We start from the raw sequence: 21927 nt of genomic DNA on the forward strand, positions 1-21927 counted from the left end.
CTGTGTTAGTTTGCTGGGGCTTCCTTCTGTAACAAAGTACTATAGACTGGCTAGCTAAAATAGCCGAAATTTATTTTCCCACAGTTCTGAAAGAGTGAAGTTGTCAGCAGGGTTGGCCTCTTCTGCTTGTGGATGGCCTTCTTTTCCCTGTGTTGTCACATGGTCTTCCCTTTTTTCCTTTACAGGTGTCTGTGTCCACATCTTTTTCTTCTTCTTTTTTGTTTTGGTTGTGGGATTTAGCCCAGGGATACTTTACCACTGAGCTACATCCCTAGCCATTTTTTTTGTTTTTTGGAGATAGGGCCTCACTAAGTTACTTAGCACCTTGTTTAGTTGCTGAGGCTGCCCTTGAACTTGTGATCCTCTTGCTTCAGCTTCCCGAATAGCTGGGATTGTAGATGTGCACCACTGCACCTGACTTCAAATTTCTCCTTATAAAGACACAAATTATATTGGATTAGGGGTTAGCCTAATACCTCATTTTAATTTTACCTTTATAAATACCCTGTCTCCAAATACTGTTACATTCTGAGGTAGAGGGGGTTTGATTATATGAAATTTTGGGGAGACATAGTTTAGTCCACAATTAACAAGATACTTCGTGTTTGTTGAAAATAATTCCTATCTTTACAAATAGTTGTCTTCAGGGTAGCTATGAAGAATTTTGGAAATCAAAATTATGTTTGAAGTGGATCTGGTATACATGATAATGAACTGTTAAAAACTGTGGAGTTGGTTATTGTGAAGTTTCCAAGTATGCATAACTCTCCTGTGAATATTCTGAGCTAAGCATACATTTATTCACTGCCTGGTGACTAGTCCCCTTCTTGAGTAAAAAGTGATTAGGTCCCTATCTGCTTAGCCCATATCATCACTTAGTATTATGTTGATGGTATGACCAGAGGTCTGAAACTTGGTTGCCTAAATCCCTTTGGGTGGTGTGTGACTTCCTTTCAACATACTGAAGGTCTTACAACTAAATTCTTTCCACTGGTCTGATCACACCGTATTGCTATAGATAGGGGCTTGACATTGTTGGAGTCCTGATTGCAAAATCCAATCCTGATACCTGATAATATATTAAAAAATATTGTGTTAGTTTACTAGGGCTGCCATAACAAAGTACCACAGTCTGGATGGTGTGAACAATAGAAATTTATATTCTCACAGTGTTGGTGTCAGCAGTCAGGGCCTTGGTAGGTTTGGTGTTGGTGAGGCCTTTCTGCTTGGCTTGCAGATGGCCATGTTCTGCCTTTGTCTTTACATGATCTTCCTTCTATGTCCTCTGCTCTGATCTCATTAAAATTTTTTTGTTGTTGTTGCAGATGGTCAGAATGCCTTTATTTTATTTGTTTATTTTTATGTGGTGCTAAGGACTGGTCCTAGTGCCTCATAAATGCTAGGCAAGCGCTGTGCCACTGAGCTATAGCCCCATTCCTCTATCTGGTTTTGTAAGGATAGCAGTCGTACTGGATTAGAGCTCACCCTAAAGACCTCATTTTAACTTAATTTCTTCCTTAAAGACTTTTCTCTCAAAATCATATAGCCACATGAGGCACCAGGGGGTGGGCAGGACTTCATCAGTGTTCTCTTTCTCATGTGAGTGAAAGTGTTAAGAAAAAAACCGAAAAAGGGTATCAGGGATTGCTTTCTTTCATCTTCCAAGTCCTCAACAAAATTCACAATTTGGGGCACATATGATTAAATATGTATTTAGTTTAATTCTTTTAGATCAAGTCCTTTCTAGAAATGTCCCAGAATACTACTCACTTGCTTGCATTTCTTGTCAGCAGGTGGTTTCTGTACTCTCCCTCTGCTTTTATGTGTGTACCTTGTGTAAGCTTTCTCAGTCTTGACTGAAGTACTGCTCATGGGGTACTTGATTTATACAAAAAAGTTAAAAGTTTTGTTCTTCGTTTCATCTCAGCCAGCTGAGAAGTGACTTTGCCCACCTACTTCTACTCAGACCTGCCCACCAGAAATTTTAAGGTTCTGAGAAAATCATAAACAGTTTAGTTGCTTAGAATATGATTTTTTACTCTTTGGCATGAAACACCTGCTGTTCTGCCTTGAAACACTTTTGTCTTAGTGTCTGCTGTACTTTGTTTTTGGTCATAGGAGTAAAAAGGCTCTCGGTATCTGAATTAAATGAACTACTGGAGGAAATTGAGTCTGCCATTAAGGAGTACTCCGAGGAGCTGGTGCAGCAGTTGGCCCTGCGAGATGAACTGGAGTTTGAAAAGGAAGTGAAAAACAGCTTTATTTCTGTTCTTATTGAAGTCCAGAACAAACAGAAAGAGCACAAAGAAACAGCCAAAAAGAAAAAGAAACTAAAAAACAGCAGCTCTCAGAATGGGAAGAACGAGAGAAGTCATATGCCAGGCACAGTAAGTGATGTTTTGCAGGAGGCACCGAACCCTAGAAACAGGTAGTCCCAGCATACTTGGCCAATGGATGGGGTGCAGGTTGTACCTGTGTGAGAGTGTTGCATTTCTACCCAGAGTGCAACAGGAACTCTCTTCCAGAATGTCCTGTGCTCAGCTTCTTCAGAAAGGTGTTTCTTGGTAATGCTTTTAATGACTGGCCGCGTAATTTTGTACTGAAATGTTTAAGAGAGAAATAAGTGTAAGAAGGTGGGGGTAACATATTTCAAAATGTTAATAGTGGTTATTTGTATTTGGTTGGTTCTTATGACTGCTTTTCTTATTTTTGCTTAACTCTTTTAGGTTGTATAATAAGAAATTTAAATGGGGTCCATTTAGAGGTAGCAGGACTATGCTGAGCCTAAAAACACAGATTAATTTGTAAATAGAGTCCTCCTAGTTATTTGGCAGGTTGGAATGCAAGGATGTCATTGGCAATTGCATGATATTGCCATTTGCTCAGGTATTTGGCAGAACAGAATATTATTGATAGGTGATAGTAGGTAGAATATTTGAAACTTTGACACTTTTTATGTTTTTTTTCCTGTTTTGTAACTTTTTCTTAAGTGGTCCTATTAATTTCACTTGATTAAACTTCATCATGAACATTAACTGGCAATTATATAAGATCTATCTCTTTATTCATCTTAGATGTCTTTCATTTTCTGCAATCAGTTGAATCCTCGTATATTCCCACTTTGACTTTTGAGTGTGAAAAAATGTTGGTTTTATTTTTAGAGTATAGTGTGGTTGGGCAAAGGCTTCTATTTTTCCTAAGAGTATGTATTTTTTAAATTTGTCATCTTGATAACAGTGATACATATCACAAATGGTTGTTATGGCTTACAATAATATAGATTCTCTCTTTCATTAAGTCTTGAATTATTTTTCTCTAAAGAATACTTACCAGAGAAGTAGATCTCACTGATTAGAAGCTGATAGAATCCTAGAAGACTTCTAGATTGTGGACCATTAGTGAACAGCTGTTACAGACAAGATGATGCATAACCATACTGCCCAATCATGGCACTTATTAACCTATGAATAAAATCACATTTTCTTAGTGTAATATCCATTTGTACATAATTAGAAAGGTCAGAACTTATGAATTAACTTAGAAAAAGATTATTTAATCATTTCTAGTGACTACTCTGAAAAAAAAAACCCTTATATTTGTTTGAATGTACAGACCTGGAAAACTTGATTTAAAATATCAAGGACAATATTTCATGTTTCCATCTCATATTTTAAAAAATTACACCCTTTAAATTGCCCTATTATACTGGTGAGACTAAATAAATTGCTTAGTGAAAAAGTCATAGTATTGTTGGTAATTTCTACCTAACTGCTTTTAGGGATTACATGTAAATCCTTCATTTATTGGTGTTAATACTTAGCTGAGAAAAATGAATTTATCTCCAGAGGGGTTTAAAGGCTTCATTTTGTAATTCCCACATAAAATGGGCTAGAGTGGATCCTTTGTGTAGTCTTACATGGTGTTCCTGTTCAGAAATGGATTTGGCAAGGCAACAGTTAGATTGTATTTGAACATTCATTAGTCTTGAAATAGATTCATAGAATAATGATTTTTTTCACAATATTTGAAATTGTGAAGTGGCTTCTTGAGTCCCTATCTACTATGTGTGTCAAAAACTTTAATTAGGACTGTAATGGCATGGCTTAGCTTCTGGTACTTGTTTCCTGCATCTTTTTTTAGCCCCAAATGCTAGAGAAAGACCATTCCATCTGTGACACAAATAGCTTGAAACCTGTGATTTGGAAAATAGTGATACGTGGCTCAAAAGAAGTCTAGAGTAAAATGACCAGTTGGATAAGCAGATTCCAGGAGGTATTACCTTCCTAAACATTTTATATAACATAGAGTTTTGATGGGGCCTGACCTCTATGAGTAAGCTATCATTAATGATACTAATTTTTAAAAAAATGGTAACCTTCTTATAGATGTCACGTCTTATTTGTTTTTCCAATTACAGTCACTCTTTTTTTCCTACCAGAGCTGTTTTTGAGTTAGCAGCACTTAAATGTTTTCCTTAAGCATTGAATAGCTGCCTTCTATTTTTCTTCAAGCGTGTTTCATTGAAGTAGTACATTGATTTGCAGTTGGTATAACACTTTATTCATAATTGCTAGCTTGTGCTCTTTGGTTCAAATATACTCTAGCAAACTATCTGGGTGGGAAGAGAGCAGAGTTAAATTCTTTAGGTGTTAATTTTAGAGACATGTTTTGTTTGAAACATTTGCTGCCATGGGAAAAAAAATATGGGGGTTAGGGATGCTATTTAAATCATTATCATCAGAACTGGTAAATAGTAAAGAAAATAGTAAAGAAATATTAAATAGTAAAGAAAATATTGAGTACTTTATAAAAGAGAAATGTTATCTTGATTTGAACTTTGAGTTTTAAAATAATCATAATGTTATATACTGGGTAGGATAATAACAAAACAGTATAATAACAAAACAGTATAATTCATTCAGCAAATATTTGTGGAGGGTCTTCCTTGTGCCAAACAGTGTTCAAGATACAGTGGTGAGTAAAACAGTCAAGACTCATGCCTTCCTGAAGCTTAGAGTCCATGTGGGAGACAGGCAGTAAACATGGAAAAGAATGAACGGTAATGTAGTAATAAATGCTATGAAGAAACCAGAGGGCTGGGCAAAGTGTTTGGTGGTGATGCTAAGAAGCTGTTTTAGATGAGGTGGCCACTATTCTACTGCTCCTCCCGATTGGCAGGAGGTAGCACAAGAGTGACCCATTCTCTACACTTTCCACCAAACATGGGCGTTATTTACCTTTATTTAATATATATTGATCAGATAACAAAGCAATGGTTTGATCTGTTGACTATTGGTATTCTTTGGTGAGTTACCTATTATATAATATTTGAGATGGTTTTCATATTTATGAGGGTACATATGCTTCTGATGTGTACCATACTGTTGTAGTCTGTAGTTCAAATGTCTCCTCTGACACAGGGCAGGCTCCTTACAGGCTCATTTGTTGGCACTGTTTCACTAGCACTCCACCTCATTTCCAATATTGGAGATTAAATTCTGAAAGATTTGGATTTGTGGTATTTAATTATGACTCTTTAGGATTTTTTAATTTTTTTTTGGCCATGCTCTGTTTATATGTAACATCTTCACAGGTCATTGAATTTTTTTTTTTAAAGAGAGAGGTAGAGAGAGAGAGAGAGAGAGAGAGAATTTTAATATTTATTTTTTTTTAGTTATCGGCGGGCACAACATCTTTGTTGGTATGTGGTGCTGAGGATCGAACCCGGGCCGCACGCATGCCAGGCGAGCGCGCTACCGCTTGAGCCACATCCCCAGCCCCAGGTCATTGAATTTTAGTATCAGTCCTCTTGAGTATAAGAGCAAATTGAAGTATATAGCAGGTTACGTTTTAATTTAGTAGTTGGCATTCATTGAGAATTATCTGAAGTTGTAAAGACATTGCTTATCTGCTTGACATCATACTTAGTAAACTTACAGAGGTAAAAATGGACAGATTGGAGCTAGGGTTATGGGTCAGCGGTAGAGCGCTCACCTCACACGTTGCAAGACCCTGGTTTCGATCTTCAGCACCACATAAAAATAAATAAATAAACAAACAAATAAATAAAATGAAGTTATAAAAAAATGGACAGACTTACTCTTTGAAAATCTAGTAATGTCTCTGAATTATAGGACAAATGAGATTGCTTATTCCAAGTCTGTGGTTGAGAAGATAAGAATCAATAGTATTTTCTGTTTGCTGTAATAATCACATTGAACTTTCAACAGAGTCCTAGTATCTTACACTTACCACCATCAGAAATGTCTAATCTCTGGGATGGGGTTGTGGCTCAGTGGTAGAGTGCTTGTCTTGCATGTGTGAGACCCTGAGTTTGATCCTCAGCACCACATAAATATAAATAAAATAAAGGTATCATGTTCATCTACAACTAAAAAAAAATATTAAAAAAAGAAAAAAGAAATGTCTAATCTGGAACTACATCCTGAAAACTTGTGGGATATTACAGAACAGTGACTAGTGGGTACTGGTGAATACAAGAAACTGTTGTAAAAAGAGTCCTATTTCTCTAATTTATTGCTTTTGGGGGGTTGGGAAGATAATTGTTTAAAGATGGGGGAGAGGTAAGCTTAGATAATAGTTACTCTTTCTTGTATACGTTTTTTTTCACAGATGCCTTGCCATGCCTTTGTGACTCATTTAGCTCCTATATGACTAATGCCAATTTGTTTCCTTTTTACATGCAAAAGTGCCCTCAGTAATAGTTTTAATTTACTCTTGACCAAAGCTGACTTTAAGGTAAGACATTTTACTTTTATTTAGATGCCATTGTTAGATCATCCTGAAGTTATTCTAATTATCCTAGATCTAAGTTAAGAAAGAATCATTCTGACACACATCTACTTGAATTTGGGACTTCTGGTTTAAAAAATGGAGCTGGGCACTGTGGCTCACACCTGTGGTCCCAGTGACTTGGAAGGCTGAGGCAGGAGGATTGCAAGTTCTAGGCCAGCCTCAGCAATTTAGTGAGATCCTGTCTCAAAATAAAAAAATAAAAAGGACTGGTGATGTAGCCAAGTGAAAAGCACCCCTGTATTTAATTCCCAGTACCAAAAAAACAAAAACAAAACAGGGAGCTTTTCCTCCTTATTTTTAATTTGGAAATCTTTAATGGCACATATGCTAAAATGTTCCATTTGAGGATTGGCAAGGCAAATTACTGTTCAAGGGCCAAATCCAACCTTCATCTTTTTTTTATAAATAAAGTTTTATTGTAATGTAGTCACATCTGTTCATCTGCATGTCATCTGTGACTGCTTTGATGCTTCAAGAACAGAGTTGAATAGTGTGTCCTGCAAAGCCTAAACTAATTACTGTCTGGCCCTTTATGGAAAAAAAATTTTCAACCCCCGATTTAGATATAATATAAAATTAAAAATTAGAGGAAAAAACGTAAATTCCATTTATATGAATTTGTATATATTAAAAGATATATTGTGTCCAAATTTCTTGTAAGGTATTGCCTTGTTTTATCCTAAGGGTTTGTTCAGTTCTTTTCTGAAGATCCCAGTGGCAGCAGCAGCCTGAGTTTACTCACAGATGGCCACATCTTGGCCAGTTCAACTCCAGACCACTTGCTGCAGGCTCCTTGCCTAGCAGTAGCCACTTGTGCTGGGTATGTGTTCAAGTCCTGGTGGCTAGGGGAAGACAGCTGGAAGGTAGACCATTTGGGTCTAGATGGAGTGAAGCAGAAGGCATAAAAATGTTGGTAGTCCCCTCAGCACTCTGTATTTATACATAATAACAGAAAGTGGTTTTAAAGAGATATAGATGTAGAAAAAGAGCTGGTCTCCCCCTCACCCCCTTTTCTAAACAGTTGGTGCTTGAGAGGATAAAATCTGGCATATACATATACTGGAATATAAATATTAATACATTTTCAACAATAATTTGTTGATGATGATTCACAGTATTCTTCTGCATTTTTCTTTATTGCAAGAAGCATTTCTTGAAAATTAGTATTAGGGCCATGGAAGGTCATTGTAGGGTAGAGAAAAACTTCGATGTGTAATGGCTATTATTTTGATAAGTTGAAACTATGAATTTGAATTACTTTAGATGTGGAACAAATTTATTTTATGAAGGCTAATATTGTCTAGAAAAAATATTTGTCATTACCAGTTTTTGGTATATTATTGTTATCTACTGTTTCTTTTCTGTAGTGTGTGTTAGGATGGAAATTTCATGACCCAGCAGGTAATGTAGTAAAACCAGGAGACCATTCTTGATATTTGTGTCTTTGAGAAGTCATGTTAATACGACACACGTTCACAGAAAAGCTGTGATAAGCTAGGACATTGAATTCTTTTTATATAATTGGCTTAAGGTATCCATAAGAATAAGCAAAGAATTTATAAAATTACCAAGATTAATTATTTTCCTTTGGTTTGAACATGTTTGGCAATAATTTAAATTCTATATTCATATTAACTTACATCAAGATTTTAAAAAGAGGGTTGGGGATGTGGCTCAAGCTGTAGCACGCTCGCCTGGCATGGCCCAGGTTCAATCCTCAGCACCACATACAAACAAAGATGTTGTGTCAGCCGAAAACTAAAAAATAAATATTAAAAAAAAAATTCTCTCTCTCTCTCTCTCTCTCTCTCTCTCTCTCTCTTAAAAAAACGATTTTAAAAAGATCTTCAGATATAAAATATTAAATTATTTGACACTATTCTACTTAACCCCTAGCTTAGAATATCTTTGTGTCATTTCTTTTACTTTGAAAGTGAACTTACAACATTGGATTTTAATATTGAAAACAGTATCAAGTATCTGCTTTGAAATAGTTTGTGTTTTTTAATCTGTTTTTTTTTTTTTGGAAAAAATATTTTTTGGTAGAAATCACTTTTATAACTGCTTTAGAGTCCACATTAAAATTATTTGACTTGAAGCGTCAGAACAAGATGCTGCTTTTGCCTCTTTAGGTGATATCTGTTATCTTAACTATTTGCATATTTTTATTTTGTAATTTTTGCATTTGATTGTTGTTTTTCATTCTGTATTTTTTATGTTTTATTTCAATTATTTATAAAAAATTAAAACTATCATTTAAAACTTTATGATTTGATTTATAAAGAACAATGATGTTATTCTTATTTCACTCTTTTGAACTTTTTGAATATAAGGAATATTAATGGGGTAGATGCGAATAAATCAGAACAGATGGAGAGCATTCCATGATTGCTTTTCCTAACCCTTTTTCTAATACTCAGCTTTGATATTGAGATTTTTGAAAGCTGCCCTGGCTGGTAAGAGATCTGTGCCAATTAGTTCACATGAGGCTAAGAGCATACGTGGTGGCAGAAATAGCCTCAGTTTCCTGGCCTCCTTGCTAGTTTTGCTTTTTCCTGTCATGGATCTTGTTTTGGGAAATTAGTTGAGCTGGTTAATATGCCCTGCATAGAATGGGATGATGTATTTAGAATTCTAGAAAAGAAGGAACAAACTACAATCCTGTATCTGGTTCTTGTTGCTTTTTCTTTTACAGAGTGTTTTTGGTTCTTTTCCTTTTATTGTTCAGAAAGACCTTGAGTTACCTGAAACTGTTACTTGTTTTCTGTTCATGCTCTTTGGCTGATTTCTATATTCAGTTTTAGATAGTAATGGGTGTTCTTTTTGTTGTCTGCAGTCCCTTAAGCAAGGGCTTTTAATCAGGAATATAGTATTTCTCAGTGGTAATTTTATTTATTTTTGCAGAACTTGATATACTGTTTTTGCTGTTATGGAGAAAAGAGAAAGGTATGGTTGTTTCTCTTTGGGAGTGATACCTAAAATGTTGTTCTAGACTCCTTTTAAGAGAATATAGCACAGGTTTTTTTGAATATTGATATTTGCCAATCTCTTTGCTAAAGTGCTACCCATGGATCATTTCATTTTGTGCTCACAACCACCCTAGAAAGTAGATGATATTATTGTTGTTGCTGTTATTATTATTTATTACAGTTTTATGAATGAGTAAATGAAAACTCAGCTGAGGCTGCAGCTCATAGAAGCAGCACACAGGAGTGAGGAGGTGGGGAGGTATGTAGATGGGTGCAGGGAACCTTGCCAGATTTCCTCTTCTGAGCTACGAAGGCATGTTGTATGTGTGCTTGGAGATTTTGGCCTATTTCTTTGTCTTGGGGATTTTTATGGATTTTTAATTTTATATCTTGTTTTATACTTTGTTGCTCCTGGTTTTGTCTGAGAAAATCTTCTAGAGATTGATTTTGAGACTTTAATATATACTCACACCAGTAAAGAGAGTGATCATGAAGCAGTTATGAATTTTCTCAGTATAAATAATAATATTCCTGAAGGCAGTATCAAGTCACCCCTTTCCCGTTCTTGCCATATTACTGTGTCATTTTGTGGTAGTGAGGACAGCAGTGAACTAAATGCTGTGTTGTTTAATCATTTTCCTGCTTGATGGGCTCATGGCAAAAATCCCACTCTGAGAAGGGCATTTTACAGAACTATTATTGTCTCCTTCCTGTAGAAATGCATAATTGGATTATAGGAGAGCTGTAGAATGAGAATCTTCACCAGCTTTGCACTTTGAATTTGGTCATTTTTGGAATTCTTCATATGTGGGAATGTAGATTAGATAGACATACCTAATGTTTTAATAAATAATGATGTATTTTAATTAAGTGGTAGCAAATCTTCAATGTCCTTCATTTTACTCAGCATCCATAACCCTGGGACCTTATCGCACTGCTTTGGCCTATCTGTGGTACTTTGACCTTGAGACATGCTTAGCAAAGAAATGATTCCCCTGCCCCACTGCCTCCCTCATCCCTTTTCTCCCCCCGGCTATAAAATTTTAGGCATTGAGGAAAACCTTCCCTCTGGCCCAGTTAAGCCCATAAGCACCTAATAATACTGCATCTGCTCTCAAGGTTGTAAATGTAGTGTTTCTAAATGAGGTGACGTTTACTAAAAAGTAAATTTAATCTGCCTCTGAGGTTTTATCATTTTAAAATTCATTTTGCCTTCCAGAAGGGTGTGTGATTTTTTTGGAATTTATGGTCAGTTGTAAAGCCGGACCCATCATGTGCTCTGCAGAGCTTTCTTCCTGGTTCTTCCTACTCCCACTGACTCTGCCTTTCTATTCCTTCATCTTTCTCAACTTCTTTGGTCTTCCTTGCTACTCTGGAGCTACTCTTTGCTATCCCAGGGGCTTCGTTCTTATTTGTTCCACGCCAGCAGTACTGTTGTAGCTTACTTTATTGATCTCGTGTTGATTTCCTAGACTAGATTTTTCAGTGGAACTTTTCAAAATTCTGATGTTTGCTCCTTTGACCAATAACTTCATGTCTTGTCATGTCATTGTTCTCTGTTCACACTTACATTATTTTCACCTTTGGTTCTTCTTTTTGCCCCCTTCTCTCCTGCAAGGAGTAAGAGGCCTCATGCTATGGTGCAAAGATCAAAGGCTCTGAGACTCTTGGGCTCTGGAGTTAGGAGACATTACAAATGTCTGTGACAGCTTAGCAGTTCTTTACAAATGCTTGCTATGACCAGGCTCTCCGCACATTGCCCGGATGGAGAGATGAATAAGACCTAGTCTCTCTTCAAAATGTCCTCATGTCCTCATGAGAAAATGAAGCCACCGGAGTAGACAGCTCTGCATGTGCCTTCTTGGCTGTGCAGGTCTACCATTCTGTAGTTCTCATGTGACTTTTTAGTTCTGTATTATAGTGTGTGTGTGAGGGGGGGAGGGGGTACGTTGGTTTTCCTTCTTAAAACATAATGTATCTTTCTGATTGAGGTGATTCCTTGATTTATATAATTTATAATGTAACATTTAATCCTCTCCTTTCCTGTGAGGACACAGGCCTTAGCAGGTTAGTGACTGTGCTTGTATTACAGTTAGTGATAGAACTAGGAGGGAACCCAGATCTCTGATTTCTTTGCCAGCATTTTTCAGTCAAAGTTGATATTAAAATTTTTTATAATTCCAAATACTTTTGACTCAGGTGTGACTCCTGTTTTCATACAAAAATCTACAATTATTTCACCAGTGTTGCTAGTAATTCCAGTAGAATTTTGCAGTTTAAGTAAAAGACTGTTAAATCAGATGCCTCCTACATACTGAGGACTGGCTTGTGCTTTTTGGAACATACAAAAGAAGTATCTCATCTGGCCTTATTTCTGTCCTTGAAGATTTTGAGAACTGAGGTGAATTAACTAAAACTTTTGTTTTTTACTTTCTCTATTTTTTCCCCCCAGATTTCATGCCAGGTAGCTCCCATTAAAAATATCTTTATTGGCTAGGCACAGTGACATGTGCCTGTTGTCCCAGCTACTTAGGAGGCTGAGGCAGGAGGATCATTTGAACCACCCCCTGCCCCCCAATATATCTACAATCTTTTCTTTGTTTACTACTATTAGACAAACATTTTTTGATCCCCAGTTATATTCCAGGCATAGATGTTAAGGATTCAGAGTAAGTTACACATCTCCAGGGCTGTGGTGTTATCTATAAGGATGACAAACCATCTAGCATATTTTAGTGTGGTGATTCTCAACATGGCCATCAGTCAGTGTTTGAAAACATTTATCATTATCACAGCTGAGCGAGGTGGGGAAGTTGGGGGACAGTGGCACTGATACCTTGGTGAGTAGAGGCCAGACATACTGGTGGACATTCTGCAACTCACAGATCTGCCCCTACCACAAAGAACTATTCTAGTTTAAGGTGTCAGTAGTATCAAGGTTGAAAAACCAAGTGTAGTGTGAAAATTGCTGTACTCCAAACTGCTACTGGTTTTTAGTGTTTTCTGTATCTGGCACTGTTCTGTGGCAGAGGTGTGCATGTATCACTCTGTCATCACTTGTTTTAGGGGTCTGGAGTAGCTGAGTTGAATCCCAAGAACAGGTGTAACAAGGAGGGGACAAGCAGAAAGAGAGGGAGTGGTGTGTGCAGCCACCTGGAAGTGCCAGTTAGGGACATCTGGGGGACTACATATCATTGATTATGACTGGAGCTAGAAATAGGCGAGAAATCTGGAAGATGAGGGAGGAGGTGACTCATGAAAATGCTACAGAAGTTGAAAACTGGAAGCCAGCATATAGATGGTTTGTGTGGCATTTCTAAGGCTTTGGCCTTTACTAAAGACTAGAGGAAACAAAAAAGGGGTTTTAAGTAGGGTAGTTACATGTTGAGATCTGTCTTTTGGCAGTGGGACTTCAGAAGTTTCAGGGAGAACTAGTTGGAAGGACTCAGCTAGAGATAAGGAGTTGATTAGGAGACTGTTGTGATCATTCAGGTAAGAATTGACCAAGGAATTCGCAGTAGGGATGGAAAAATGGTAGTCTTTCCAAGGTCATGATGAGGTTGAATGGTTGGTTGGGACACCAGGGGGAGGGGAAATTAGGGACATAGTTAACCATTGACTTGGGTAAGCATAGGTAAAACATGTGGGAGAACATGGTGTCGACAATCCTAGATATCTCACAGATAGATCTGAAGTATCTGGCCCCCTTCTCCAAGGAAGGTGCGTAGGTTTCCTCAACAGTGATTGCATTTAGCCTCAAGTTCAGTATCTTTGGGAGTTGTCCTCCTTTCCATCAGCTCTGGGTAAAGCCCCTGTGATCCAGAGGTTAAGCTAGCCATTCCAGCACACCCTGCAAACAAAGCAGGGGAGAGGAGCGGGTTGGTGCAGTAGAAACCCATTGGCAGAAGCATGGCATTCTTTCAGTATATTGAAAGAATGAGTAAATGAGTAAGAGAGGTATAGGATGCTGAAGGACAAACAGGTTCTTTTTTGTTATGGGAGAGGAGGATGAATTCAGTTTTGGACATAAATTTTAGAAATACAGGAATATAGACATATCCAATGGGCCATTAAACATTTAATAAATACAAATTTAACATATAATATGTACAGATATCCAATTGGATGTCGAACATGCAAATCAAAAGCTTAGGGGGAAGGACAATAAAGATTGTGAATATTTACTGAGCCCTTACCAGATACCAGTCCTGTTCTAAGCACTTTGCTAGTCTTAGGAAAATGGAGCTGTGGATTAATGGAGGCACACTGAAACTATTGAATGGTAGTGTGCATGAGAGAAAAAAATAGTGAAGAATCCTGGGGAACTCTGACCTGTAAGATATGAGTAACAAGAAAAGCATCCTGAGAAGCAGCAGCTAGAGGGCCAGGGCAGGGAGAAATCCGGGAGAGTATGTTATTGAGCATCCAGGGAGAAGGAAGGTCAGGGAGCGGGCATTCCTGATGTCTTAGAGAGGTCTCAAGTGGACTTGAGTGTCAAAGAAATGACAGTGGGAAGAGCTGTTTCAGGAAACTCTGGGGAGAGGAAGTAGGTTGAGGATTTGAGAATTTAAAGTTGCCATTGGGAAAGAGCCAGTAGAGAGAGAATTTTAGAATGCAGTAAAGGGAGAAAATTGGTACTGCATGGTTTCTGGGGAGGCAGGAACTCATGGCAACTGGAGCATTTTGTAGAGGAAAGTTTCCAGCCATATCTGTTAGTTGTCCTCCCCACAACCCTCAGAAACTTCTAATTTTCTTGTTCTGTAATTCTCCCAGTGGAACAAGAAGCAGTTGAACTTTGCTGGCTGCCCCACTGCTGCCCTGATTCATCTGGTGGCTGGTGACAGGTCAGGAGCCCATGGGCCTGGTTGGCTGCAGCTGCTGACTTGGCACCATCGGTAGAGCTGCTGAGAGGCCTTGCCTTGCACTTTCTTCACCAGCATCAGTTGGTAGTTTTGTATTTTTCAAGGTTGCCATGATCTCCCATGAATATATTTCCACTTATTTCTACTCGGCCTCAAGTTCTCGTTGCATGAAAGACACCTTTCATAAGTAGCGGGGTTTCTAGTAGTTGAAATGGTTCAACAGTGTCCACAATTGAGTATTTAATGAGGAAAACCTCAATCACATATGCGTCTTATGAATTTAAACAATTAGGTGTCTGAATGGTAAAGTAAATTACCATTTTTGCAGTGTGCTGTCCAAATATAAAAGTATACCTTAGTTTCTTAACATGTGAATTCTAAAATTTTTCACTTTGGTGGAGATTGTCTGAATTTTTGTATAGCTTTTAACATGCCCATAAATATTGGAACCAGGTAATGTAGACTAAAATTAAGTATTTTTCTGTTTGTTGCTTTTCAAAGGAAATATATTTGATGAAAGCATTTTTTTAAAAAAAGCACTGACTTGTTTATTTGAAAATAGTTTCCTAAATTTTTATAGCAGACTAGAGAGACTATGATGTTAATTCTTTGGATAATTTGTTTTAAAAAGTGTGAACAAATTATATAATAGCATGTGGAAAATCTGTAAAAATAGTTATGTATATTTATGTATATTTTTGTTTTATTTTGTTTTGTGTAAAACTAGCTCTTTCCATCAAAAGTGAAGAGTGGTCAAAGTATCTTGACCAGACATTTGATTCTTGCTAAAACAAAACTGGTGCGCAGATACAGACCTGGGAAGGACTGGGTAGGGAGAAGGATGGTGAAGGAAGAGAAGTGAAGTATGTGAGCTCTCACAAGTTGGGCAAGTGTGGCTCACAGATTTCCAACAATACCACTGAGTCGTGTGAATGACACAGAGGTACAGCAAGCACTCAGTCTTTTGGCATTTATTAGCTTTTTGCTGTTAGGACTTATTTAAACTCTTAAAATTTATTGAGGACACCAGAAAGCTCAGCTTATATGTGTTATATTTTTCAATACTTACTGTATTAGAAATTATAATTAAAATTTTTAAAAAATATTAGTTAAGGATATACCAACAATAAATTATTATATAAATAGCATATTTTAATTAAGATTACTATTTAAAAAAATAGTGAGAAAAATGCCATTCCTGTACATTTTTGTCAATCTTATTAATGTCTGGCTTGATTAAAGGCAACTAGATTCTCAATCTGCTTCTGCATTCAATCTGTCATTTGGAATATTTCACTCTAAATCATGAGAGATAAAGAGTGATGAAGATCAGTTTTATCTTGGTAGTATTAAGAAAATAATTTTGAGTTCATGAACTCTTGAGAGAATTTCAGGGGCTGTGCGGGGTGTCCCTGGTCCACACTTGGAAAACCCCTGGAACTATATATTTGTTGAGGATAGAGAGACTACCTTGGTTTCCTTTCTTCTACTCCTTGGGGCTTGGTGAAATAGTCTTTATGTTGACTCCTTAAATGTGTTTACTGGTTCGACTTCCCCTTATAAAATTCCAGGGAAAGGAGTCATGGGTGAATCAGGCTGTAGCTTCCTTTCACAGTGCCTTTCCCCTCCATTAGTCATGCTGCAAGAATCCATCTAAGGTCTTTGACTCGGCTGCCATTGAGGTGCCACTGGACTCTTTTCACTGAGCCTTTTGACATTATAGACTGGTTACAAATCAAGATAAGTAGTTTAGGAAAAAAAAAATTCCCTTTTCAGTCCAGTGAATTCTAGGAAGTCTTGGCAGTTGCTGGGAGAAAGAAACTAGAACTGTTTCCTAGAAACGGAGTGGAAAGTCTCCGCAGAAATTTTCTGGGGCCCAGCTAGCAAATGGATCCACTCGGCTCCCCAGGAAGCATGTGCCATCTTCCAATTCACATTTTCTTCATGAAGGCAATGACAGGTGCCTACAGAGTGAGTGGGAAGCAATAATCAACTCTCCAAAGTAACAGCATTTTCATTTGCCAAATGTTAGGTTAGTGTTCTCCAAACTGGTGGTGGAAATATACAAACTTAAGCTGAAAATATGCATACTCTTAATATTAAGTTTTTAGACTTTTGATAAAATGTAGGTAAACAATATCAAAAGGTATCTTCAAATTACATGGCAAATTGTGTGTCAAGCAAATATGACAATGTTTGTATTAGAACAAATGTATTTATTGGCTATGTCAGGAAAAATCTTCATAATATAGTAGCATAAAACCAGTTGCTTCTGGGTTGGACTTACAAAGGAATGGAAGCAAAAATGTTTTAAAGACAGCATGATTTTGTCTGCTTTATCTGAATGAGTAGTGGCATTTTCTAACTGCTTGTCTCTTGGTCACATAAATCACCATGGTACACTACTAATAGTCTCTGAACTTCTTTCTCTGTCCTTTTCTTCTGGCCTTATATTGCCACCTTTAGCGCTTCAGCATGGAAGGGATCTCAAATGTCATTCAGAATGGCTTCCGCCACACCTTTGGAAATTCAGGTGGAGAGAAACAGGTGCTTGGTTATCCTTATTTTCCTCATTCTCTGCTTTTTCATTTTTTTGTGTAAGTGAAGATCATGAAAGCTGGCAGTTTTACTAATTTACTAAGACCATTGCTAAAAGAGAGAAATGAAAGTTCATTATATTTACAGTCTTGATAATGAACAGAATTTCCCTTGAGGGAAAAAGCACTTTCCAAATTAAAAATAGACCAAGTGCATTCTGAAAACATGCATCAGAGCTCCATTTCTCACTTCTGTCTCTAAACAAATAGATATTAATGTATTGACATAATGAATTGCATGTGTAGAAAACCCTGACTGTGAATATAACAAAACTAGAATATGCTGCACTAATTCAAAATATTTAAGAAACAAGATCTTATTTTGGTGGGGAAATAAGTTTTTTTGGGGGGAAGTGTAAAAGCATATTTTACCTCTTAAATAAAATGTATGTGTTTTTTTAAGGTGTTATATAGTCAGCCAATTCACTTGTTGGTCGTGAGGCATTCGACATCATTTATACAGAATTATACATTGTATGACTATACAGTCAAATGTGTAGCAATTTGCTTTTTATTCACATTATATTTGATTGAAAGGACCATCACAAACATGAGAAATAGTTTATATTAATGAGTGTGCTTAAAATTATCTTTTACCATTTGAAATTTTCACTTCAAAAGAACTTTTTAAAGTTAGCTCTTGAGCAAAGGTTAAGAAGGTAGGCAGAATGTGGCTTGTAGGTAATTTCTCCAAAGAATCAAATTGCCTAGAGTTTTCACCAAAGGTTCCTGTGTGTTACTTAAGATGTAAGCTAATCCATATTAAAGAGGGCAGGTTCACATGGACATTTGCAGCTCATAAAGAGAAGGGACAGTTGAATTTTTATTTTTATTCTGATGCCTCCCACTTCCTGAAGCTCACAAAAAGGAGAAATAGTTTCCAGACCAACCCAATACATGGGAGTGGGGCAAGAGGCCTAGAAGCATAGCCAGCCAGCTGACAACTGAGGCACAGGTTCCCCAGGCTTCTCCAAGATGCTTGACACATGTATTGCCAGTGAAGCCCTAGGAAGGCGCATTTCTGGCCTTTTGTGTGTTCTTTACAAAGACACATATTTGCTTATTTAGGTGGGCCTCACCTTGAAGAAGTCTGTTCAGGAAATGTGGAGTACTAAGTTTCTTAAAGATTGAACAATTTATTTTTATTATGTTTCTGGACTTCAGGGTCTAGTCATTGTTAATCAAATTTTTGATCTTATTTTCAGTTTTAGCAATTAAGTAAGGATTAGGAGTAGGGCTGAGATTTAGGGCATGAGGCTAACTAATGGGTGGGGCTAAAGAGATTCCAAGTACACACCCCTAGCTTTCTACATTAGCTTATGCAAATGGCACTGAACCATATATACATGTGGTGGGGTGGTCATAATAGGAGAATCTGGACAGTCATATTCAGATTATGCTCTCAGTGGATATAGTTTTAGAATATAACTTGATACTTGTAAATTTTTCAGGTAGTGAACTAAGCACTTTGTCTCATTCAGACATTAATTTTTATTATTAATTTCCCCGCTTAGACCATTCTCTCCTTTTGCTTTTCTCATCACCTTTAATATCTAAAAATATTTATAATTACTTACACAATAATGTAGTAATAATATGCTGCAGAAATTCTTTGGGTGTGTCTTTGGTAGATTCTGGAAGGAAGAAGGTGGTTGTTTTTTAAGTTGACATGTTATTCATGTTAACTATTTTGTTCAGCAAGAATAAAAATGATCTGAAACAGAATTATTTGGCTGTTGAAAATTATTTTTCTGTGCAGAGTTGTTAAAACTATGTTTTCCTTTACTATTTTAAAATGTGTTGAAAAACATGCAGGAAGAATGTTAGATAATACTTCATTTTAAAAATTAACAAACTGAGTGAATCATCCTCAGACCTAGTCCTGTGAAATTTTCAATAACTGAAATGCAAAAAACTGATTATTTTTGTTAATATGGACTTGTAGGAAGCAGAGGTAGGCAAATATATGAGCTCCAGCTGAAAGATAATGCGTGTGTTGAGCTTATGTTTTGTTTTGTGTTGCAAAATAGATGTTAACTGTGTCATTTTTTTTTTCTGCAGGCAAGTTAATTCAGATTTATGATTTTTTTTTTCTTTTTTGACTTGGCAGTATTTGACAACAGTCATTCCCTATGAGAAAAACAATGGACCACCATCTGTTGAAGATCTTCAAATATTAACAAAAAGTGAGCAAAGACAAAATTAAACGTTACCTGATTTACTTTGCTGATTCTTAAATCCTTGGTCTTAGTTGCCTGGTTTTGTTATTGTTTGTTTTGTCGGGATAAGATAATGATGGGTGTCATTATTTATTGTTATAAAAGTGAAACTAAAAGCAGCAGCAACACAAACCAACACCAGTGCTAGTGTCCATTTGTAATTCTTTTGTTTTTCTTACTTGAATACGTATGAGCTACATGTTTTGGGAAAAATGTAACTTGACTCTCCATCACCTCTTCAATAAGAATATAAACATTTATGTGGGTCTTATGTAACTTTATTAGTAACTGGATAGGAGAGATTTATAGTGAACAGTGAGTGTCCTTTCTTATGAGTGTAGAAACCAAGGTGGTAGTTACAATTAGAACATAAATTGATAGTGATGTTTTCATGACATGCATTCACACAGCAAACATTTGGTAAAGGCCTGCTCTGTACCAGGCCATTTTCTTAGCACTTGGGATACTTTAGTGAATAAAGCAAGCAAAGATATTCTACCTTTAAGGGGCTGGCATTTTAAAATAACTTGTAATGCTTACATATATTTATCTTATTATAGCCATAAAGGAGCCAGGAATTCTGGTTCTGTCCCTGTTATTTTCTGGGATATCTGGAAGTCACTTACATTCTCATTGAAAAACTAGCAGAAAAATATTTCCTCCACTTATCTCATGAGAAGGAAATTATGGGTGATTTGGGGTAAGTCACAATCAATTGGTCCTATTGTGTTTGCCCTTAAAATGAAGGGATTAAATTTACTAATCAGTTAGGTTCTAATAGTAGATATTTATGATAATTGCTAGTTAGGAAGAAGCCAAATTAAAGAGTATGACATGGGTAGATATTAATGAAGATATTTATTTTGGAAATTCAGGACATGGAGGTACAGGCAAGGGACGACTAGAAGAAGAGTGGGTATGGTACCCTATTTACTCCCTGCTTGCCTGAATAAAATCTGAAGATTTTTTTCTTTTTCTTTGCTGAACAATACTTTAATTTTTTTTTTTTTTTTTTTTTTGTATTTAGATATGGGTAAATCAAGCCATGCTAGTCAATCCAGGATAAAGAACCAAGGGATTAACCGAGTGGCCAGACCTATAATTTTCAGGAAAGGCTTGCAAATTTATGAGTGTCTGAGATCACACAGGGGATGGTTAATTAACCGGTCAGTTCTCTTGATTCATAGGCAACTCTACATTTAATGAGGCTGGCTTTTGTATGTGATTTTATATAGAAGTTAAAAAAATTCTAAAACATGATTAGAAGTGTAAATGCTGAACATAATATTACTCTAAAGAAGGGAACATGGATACTGCACACAAGCCTGAGAGGCCCCAGCGTCTCAGATTAGGAATCAGCCAAAGTCATTGCAATTCTGTCATCAAAATGTCCTGAGGCTAATTGACGTCTTCATAGATTGACAGAGTTTTAGGACATCTGTGGGTGAGAGAATGAAGGCCAACTTGAGACAGTTATGGTGACAGTATTGTGAAGACAACAGATGGAAGGATGACCTTCACTTTGAAAGTGAAAAAAGTGGTTATCTCATCATAACTTTGGGGAGGACCAGAGCCTCTGCTGTCACCACATGTACATATTAGTCAAGAGAAAATCTCTGGAAGCAATCACAGTGTCGATATATAACCTTCCTCATAAAAGCTGTTAGAAGGGGATCACAGGTGCAGTAAGAATAGCATCAGAATCACAATTGTTTAGTGGTGTTCATTATGGTTAATACCTGGTATTATATGTCCTTTATATCTGCATGAGTAATTAATCCTCATGTGAGCCTTTGAGATAGATTTAATTATTCTCATTTTACAGATGAGGAACTTGGTGGACAAAAAGGTTAAGTAACTTGCTCAAAGTCACATAATTAAGGAAGTGGTGGGCAGAAAGAGTGACAGTTAAACTATATTGTCTTGTCATAGAACTAGGGAAATATAGTAAGGTATTTTCACCAGGATGTTCTGGAGAAAGTCTGAATTGCCAGTCACTGTTAAAGTATAATATTTGTGAGTTTTTCCTCTACCTGGATTTTCGAATTTAAAAAACAAAAAAGCGAGTGGTTATTTTTTCTATTTTGGTCTTTACTAAGAAGATAAAATTGTTAGGCTTGGGACATTGCTCAGTGTAGAGTGTTTATCTGGCATGCACCAGGCTCTGAGTTTAATGCCTAGGATTGGAGGGGCACGAAAAAGCCAAAGGTTCCCTTTGGAATGAGGCTGATTCCCATAGGTTTCTCCTCACCAGAGAATGAATAGGTAGTAAGGTAGTAAGAAGGCACAGCCAGTGGGTGCTGCTTCATGGAAATCTGTGCTGCTTTTCATCTTTTGTTTTCCTAACAAAAAGCCATCTTTATGGAGGATTTTGTATTAACAAAAAAAAAATCAATATTCATCCATAACTTGAGCAAATAAATCACATATTACAATGGAAAATAAATTTTTATCCATTTTTATG

The 21927-nt window shown here is 36.7% G+C and overlaps 1 protein-coding gene across 2 annotated transcripts in view; it reads left to right on the plus strand.

Moving 5' to 3' along the window:
• FEZ2 (fasciculation and elongation protein zeta 2) overlaps nucleotides 1-21927 on the plus strand; it is a 51370-nt gene that overhangs the window by 12807 nt on the left and 16636 nt on the right. Inside the window, exons 5-7 of one of the 2 annotated variants that reach the window (XM_081265458.1) lie at nucleotides 2119-2387; nucleotides 17114-17194; nucleotides 19355-19430. In XM_081265458.1, coding sequence (XP_081121584.1) covers nucleotides 2119-2387; nucleotides 17114-17194; nucleotides 19355-19430 — 426 coding nt within the window. The remainder of the gene's footprint in view (nucleotides 1-2118; nucleotides 2388-17113; nucleotides 17195-19354; nucleotides 19431-21927) is intronic. The other variant, XM_081265459.1, reaches the window with a different exon arrangement.

The sequence above is a fragment of the Spermophilus citellus genome (genome assembly GCF_964194105.1).
Source record: "Spermophilus citellus genome assembly, chromosome: 13".
Lineage (NCBI taxonomy): Eukaryota > Metazoa > Chordata > Mammalia > Rodentia > Sciuridae > Spermophilus > Spermophilus citellus.